General features: G+C 43.4%; 1 protein-coding gene across 1 annotated transcript; it reads left to right on the top strand.

The window, feature by feature from the left end:
* Positions 1-75: 75 nt before the first annotated feature.
* ints7 (integrator complex subunit 7) lies at positions 76-6517 on the top strand. Its single transcript, XM_037244314.1, has 20 exons — positions 76-277; positions 415-544; positions 657-803; positions 994-1131; positions 1232-1278; positions 1438-1637; positions 1716-1838; positions 2001-2118; positions 2202-2339; positions 2443-2540; positions 2676-2915; positions 3050-3187; positions 3457-3663; positions 3885-4079; positions 4237-4340; positions 4583-4651; positions 5003-5135; positions 5195-5293; positions 5399-5587; positions 5725-6517. Exons 1-20 carry the CDS (start codon positions 184-186, stop codon positions 6004-6006), a joined length of 2889 nt encoding a protein of 962 aa, XP_037100209.1. The 5' UTR covers positions 76-183; the 3' UTR covers positions 6007-6517.
* The last annotated feature ends 29 nt before the right edge of the window (positions 6518-6546 follow it).

Genomic DNA, 6546 nt, shown 5'->3' with positions numbered 1-6546 from the left:
TAAAAGTTAAACACGGTTCTAAGAATACTCTAATTACATATTGGGTGGATTGTATGTATATTTTGTGTATTTTATTGTGACAATGTCTTTAATGTTGACATCCGGTTTCAATATGAACGCAAGATAAAAAAGATCGTGTTTGTGCATTCACATGTGGAATATTAACACGGAAAAGGACGCAAAATGTCTCTTTCTACCGCTCGTTCGTTCCTGTCGGAGGCTTGCTATGGCGAGCAAGAACTTGATGCCAATTCCGCACTCTTGGAGCTTGACAAAGGTGCCGACATACTAGCCTGCTCACGAGTTAGCATAGCTTCCAGTTCTTATTGATTGCTGTCCAGTCTTAATCCGTATGATGATGTTGTGGATTGCAGAGTTTTGGTACGTCTTGTTTTCAGTGTTCTTTTATTCCAGGGCTGCGATCGGGAAAGCCTGGAGAGCAGTGTGAAGCTGTGGTGCTCTTCCCAAAACTCTTCATCAAGTATCCCTTTCCCATCCTCATAAACTCTGCATTTCTGAAACTTGCAGACATATTCAGACTGGGGTATGTCTGTTAAATCTGGATGACAATTTAATGACTTTCCAGCGTTCTGTAACCGTCATAAGAATAGTAAAAAACATGAATGGGTGCATACTTAATATTGTTCTGCTTTTAGGAACAACTTTCTTCGTCTCTGTGTTCTAAAAGTAACACAACAGAGTGAAAAACACCTCGAAAAAATCCTCAATGTGGACGAATTTGTAAAAAGGGTGTTTTCAGTTATCCATAGCAACGACCCTGTGGCCCGGGCCATTACTCTGAGGTAATCTATATTGGAATTTTGAACCGTTTTGTATACAGCACTTTGTTACAGCTACACTTATTGTTAAAGTGCTATATGGAAAAAGTAAATAAAATCAATTAATTGCCCAGCCCTAATATATTGCCGGTATTCATTGTTCTGCACTGACATTGGAGCAATGATAGTCTACAATGTTTTTCGTTTTCATCAGGATGCTTGGCAGTTTGGCCTCCATCATCCCAGAGAGGAAGAATGCCCACCACAGTATTCGCCAGAGTCTCGACTCCCATGACAACGTGGAAGTGGAAGCTGCTATATTTGCTGCAGCCAGCTTTTCTGCACAGTCAAAGTAAGGATAGTATACTGTAAACATAATTTACTTTTACCACTTATAAAGATGATTTATTAGATTACACAATTCTACTCTCATATTTTACCACTGTTTTCAGAGTCTTTGCTGCTGGGATTTGCAACAAAGTCAGTGAGATGATTCAAGGTAATATTTAAAATTATTGACAATTCTTGAAATTGTTGCTAACCTCAATTCCAATAGGTTTCTTTTGACAAAAAGTAGCACCTGCACTTTGTGTCGTACTCTTGTTTGAGGAGTCACATGTGTCATACTCTTGTTTGAGGAGTCACTTACTTGTCTCAGATTTGGAGACCCCCGTTGACCTGAAACTGAAGCTGATTCCCATGCTGCAGCACATGCACCACGATGCTAGTTTGGCATCCAGCAGTCGAGAACTTTTACAAAACCTGGTCACCTCTTACCCTTCCACGCCCATGGTTATCGTGACCCTTCACACATTCACCCAGCTCGCTGCCTCCTCCCTGATTGACATCCCCAAGCAGGTTGTGCCTTTTGGATAGACCATACCATTTCTGCCATAAGGGCCCCATTTAAGGTCTTTTTTTATTTTGACCCTATAGTTACAGCTCCTCCTTCAATACCTAAAGGATGACCCACGCAAAGCCGTTAAGAGACTGGCGATTAATGATCTAAAGCTTTTGGCGAAAAAGGCTCCACATCTTTGGATAAGGGAAAACACTCAGGTACTGGTTCAGCTACGGACCTGCTTTGACTTGAACTAATGTGAAATCAAATTACCATAATTTGGTATTGTTTAAACTTCTGCGGTTGAACCTGTTGTGTAGTTGTGGTTTGCAGTCCAAACTTAATGATAAATCTGATCAGATTTTCATTGTCACTTGCAGACCCTATGTGAGTGTGCACTGAGCAGCCCTTATGTCAGTTTGAAGCTGGACATGTTAGCTGTGCTCTCCACCCTCTCCGAAACGATTGCAATTAAGCAGTACTTCATTCCGACAACCGGTAAAATATATATATTTTTTCTACACAATTAACCCTCACATTTGCTTTAACACTGTTAATTAGATCATTTTGATCCAAAACAGTTTCTTCAGCGTCCGCTACCCCTCGGATCACTGACCTAGTGAAATTGGCACAGGAGTGTTGTTACCACAGCAACCTGGCTGTCGCTGCTCATGGGACCATTGTGCTCTCAAATATTGTAATTTCCTGTCCAGAAAAAGGTATGTTGACATATGATTTATTGACACTTCTTGTGCCAGCTTCTTACAAGTTATTACTTCTCATTACACTGACTTGTATTTGTCTATGTGTGTATATCCTCAGATATTGCCCATCTGGAACAGGATACAATATTAGGTTTGGAGTCCCTGCTGATGCTTTGCAGTCAAGACGACAGTCCCAGTGTCCAGGCTACGCTTAAAGTAAGGCAACAGGAAAATAACAAACTGCTTCCTGCCTTCCCTGAACTCGGTCGACTAATGCCTGATAGAGGTCTCATGAAGAATGTTCTAAATAGTATCTAGTTTGCTTACAATTTTCCTAATCTGTGATGTTAGACCACCCTCACCTCATTGGTCAAGCTGCTGAAGAGTCGCCCTCACCTCAGCCAGTCCGCTGTGGAATTCCTGCTCGGTCAACTCCATTTGTCTTGTGACTCCTCTCGCGTTCTCATGTGCCACACTCTGTCAGCAATTGCCACCCATCTCCCGGTGCTGGGAGACAGCATGCTTGGAGATCTGGTGGACCTCTACCGCGTGGCCAGTCACTCGTCCACCGACAAACAGCAAGAGCTCCTGGTGAGAAAAGTGCACACATTTCAATGTAGTTTTCATTTGTACTGACGTGTCAACCAAAACAGGCTACTCTGCTGTGTAGATGGCACATTGATCTTCTATCCCTCATTCTTTCAATCTTCTATGATCTCATTTAGGTTTCTTTGGCGACTGTGATTTTTGTTGCCAGCCAGTCATCACTATCAGCAGAAGTAAAGACTGTCATCAAGCAGCAGTTTGACAATGTCGCCAATGGCTGGACTGTGTACCGGATCGCACGGCAGGCTTCTCGCATGGTAGTCATCACATCTTATTGATGTTCTAGCAAACGTAGCAATGTTTTTTTTCTTTTTGACATAAGGGCAGTTTAGTCTAAAGACACAGAGGAGGCGCTGTAAGAGTGTCTCGATGTCACTGATGGGTTCCACTACAAAATAAAATAGAATTTAAATTGCATGTGAACCTATAAAGAGAATTGTAGTCATTACTACTGGGTGCAATGCAACTTTTTACTGCTACGTAGAGCTTTGCGTGGTCGCATGAAAGTGTTCTCCTGAATCCGCAGGGGTGCCACGAGCTCTCCAGCGAGCTGTACCAGAGCCTGCGAACGCGCGTGGCATCAGAGCACTTCTACTTCTGGCTCAACAGCCTCAAGGAATTTTCCCAGGCCGAGCAGTGCTTGACACACATGAAGGACGGAGACTACAGCGGAGCCATGAGCGCCATCGCCGAGGCCCTGCGCTCCTACCAAAAGGGCATCGCCTCCCTCACAGTCAGTAAACCGCCAGACATCTGGCTGCCATTCCACATTTATTACAAGTCCATCACCGGTGACAGATGCTCCTAGCCGATGATCTTCTTGATAGTCCTGCCGTTGGATCGGATCCCGCGCAGCCTGTTAGCGGATTCTTGCGCTATATCTTGTCAATTCATCTCGAGGCGTGCCTGACTGCGGCGTTAATGTCAGGTTCTGCGATTAATCCTCTCCTCCAGGCAGCCAGCACTCCTCTAAATCCACTTACGTTCCAGTGTGAGTTCATTAAGCTGCGCATCGACAACCTGCAAGCACTGTCCCAGCTCATTTGCACCTGCAACAGCCTTAAGACAAGCCCTCCCCCGGCCGTCGCCACCTCCCTTGCCCTAAGCACGGGCCACGACCTGCAGAGTTGCGGCCGCATCTCTCTACAGGTAAAGAATTGCACCCATCTGTTTTCCTCATTAGCTTCTCTTACACTGGTAAACAGAAAAGATGATGGATGGTTAAGTGCTAAAATTAAAAACCAAGATTGAATTGCCTATCTGTCTGTTTCATAAATCTGAGTCACTGTACATTTACGGTTTTCAGATGAAATTATGCATGGACGAGTTCAAAAGTCTTGCCGCCTGCTACGCTGACTTACATCAGTCATCGTTTGACGCAGACTGCGCCACCCTCCGAAATGTGGAGCTGTATCCTACTACTAGAAATGCATTGATACCAGGATTGTGCTTTCTGCCATTTTGTGTTTCTGAACAATATTTGATTAAAATCGAAACACATTTTCATCAGAATTGTGAGACCGTACTCAAATGTGTTTGTACTTACATATACTGTGTCTGTGGGAAAATTGGTATCGGTGCATCACTTTTCAACCCTGGTCTCCAAACCTTCTGCAGCAATATTTTTTTATTTTTCTCAACTGCCAGGTAAGACAACAACAAAGCTGTCTGCTCGTCTCTCACGTGATCGAGGCTCTGATATTGGACCCACAGGCTGCCAGGTAAGCCCCGCTTGCAAAAGTAATTTATACAGTCGGAATAAATTTTTAATAGAATTTACTTCGGATTCCATAGCGGCATATTACCAACAGCTCTTTAGTCAAAACATCTTTTGCTTTCATTTTTTTCTCTGACCGCCACTGCCCTGACATTTGGGAACATTAGTCATTTCCATGTGGTGCCTTGTTGGAGACGCATCCGTGAAATGTCAGCTTAGTTTATATGCATGCTAATGAGGTTGCAGTGCACTGGTTCTATCTTCAGTGTTGCATAGATATACTAAAAATGTTGCCGAAAACTAGACAAGAACTGATCACTTTGTTCTCTGTGTGTGCATGCGTGTATGTGTGTAGTTACCAGGAGTATGGCCCCCTTGGCTCCGTTCAGTCAGAGAGTGAATATGAGAGACGGATGATGTCAGTCTTTACCCACGTGCTTGAGGAAGTGGAGACGCTAAACAAGAAGCATCCACCTGTGTCATACCTGGTAAAAAAAAATACTTTATGCAGGTTACATGACATATCTAACTACTATGTTTTCTTCAGCATACAGGTTGTCTTTGTGATGCCATCATAGCACTGCTGAAGGTGCCACTGTCTTTCCAGAGGTACTTCTTTCAAAAGCTTCAATCGACCAGTATCAAGGTAAAATGTTTTTGCCAGTAGACTATAAAACATAAGTCATTGACAGACTGAGCCTTAATGCTGTACACTCTCACGGCTGACGCACGTCTTATCGTATTTCTCCAGCTTGCCCTCTCGCCGTCCCCACGAACACCAAACGAGCCTATCTCAGTGCAGAACAACCAGCAGCTGACTCTCAAGGTCGAGGGAGTGGTTCAACATGGTTCCAGCCCAGGACTTTTCAGGAAGATCCAGTCGGTGTGTCTCAATGTCACATCAACTCTTCAGAGCAAGGGACCGGGAGCAGACTACAAGGTTTTTTTCCTGGTCATATGTCTAAAGTCTTGCTTGAAATATGCTGATTCATTTTCACTCGTCTTTTTGTTATAATGAAATTAAGATGAGAAAGGAAGGAACAGGTTGCATGTGTTTATTGATTTGATACTTTTCAGATACCTCTGGACAGTACAACCAATGAGATCGAGCAACGAGTAGAACCCCACAACGACTACTTCAGCACCCAGTTCCTGCTCAATTTTTCCATCCTCGGCACTCATGCTGTCACTGTGGAAGCTTCTGTGGTGGACGAAAGCGGCATCGAGTGGAAGACCGGACCCAAGACTACTTTGTCGGTGAAGTCCATGGAGGATCCCTACTCCCAGCAGCTACGCCACCAAATGCAACAAAACGCAGCTCAGCCTGCTCCTCAGAGGAGCGCGTACAGTCGCTTTTAGTCATTGTTTTAGAAATAGCTGTTCACTTGTCTGTATGTACACATTTGTTACAGTGATAAAATGCTACATTTAATTTCATTTAATTGTTTTGAACGCTGTCAAGGGCTCTATAACTGAATGCCACACAGTATTCTATCTACACAGTATGCGTCGCAGGTGAAGATTTGCGGCATAAAAGCCAGTAAACAGCTAATGCGAAATTGCTCGGACATTCATGACCCTTTCTTAATCCACAAATACTGTATATCATGCTGTAATCTCGAGGACATTTTAGTAATGGATGCCCTTGGATTACAGAGTTGTTTTTCACAAAAAAGACCATCAGGGGGCAGATTACCAGTAATGATCATGTAAATCGTAAATGGACTGCAGTTATATAGCGCTTTATCTACACCGTGTGGTGCCAAAAGCTTTTAACTAATTTCAAACAACATTGCGATTGCATTAGTTGACTGACTCTGTTGTAATTGTGTGCATTATAGTTGATGCAAATGAAATAAATTTTCTTTTCCACGATTAAAAACTAAGCATGTACTAGCT

Source organism: Syngnathus acus, chromosome 24 (assembly GCF_901709675.1).
Source record: "Syngnathus acus chromosome 24, fSynAcu1.2, whole genome shotgun sequence".
Lineage (NCBI taxonomy): Eukaryota > Metazoa > Chordata > Actinopteri > Syngnathiformes > Syngnathidae > Syngnathus > Syngnathus acus.
Note: the sequence above shows the minus strand (reverse complement) of the source record. Positions and strands in the feature narration are given on the sequence as shown.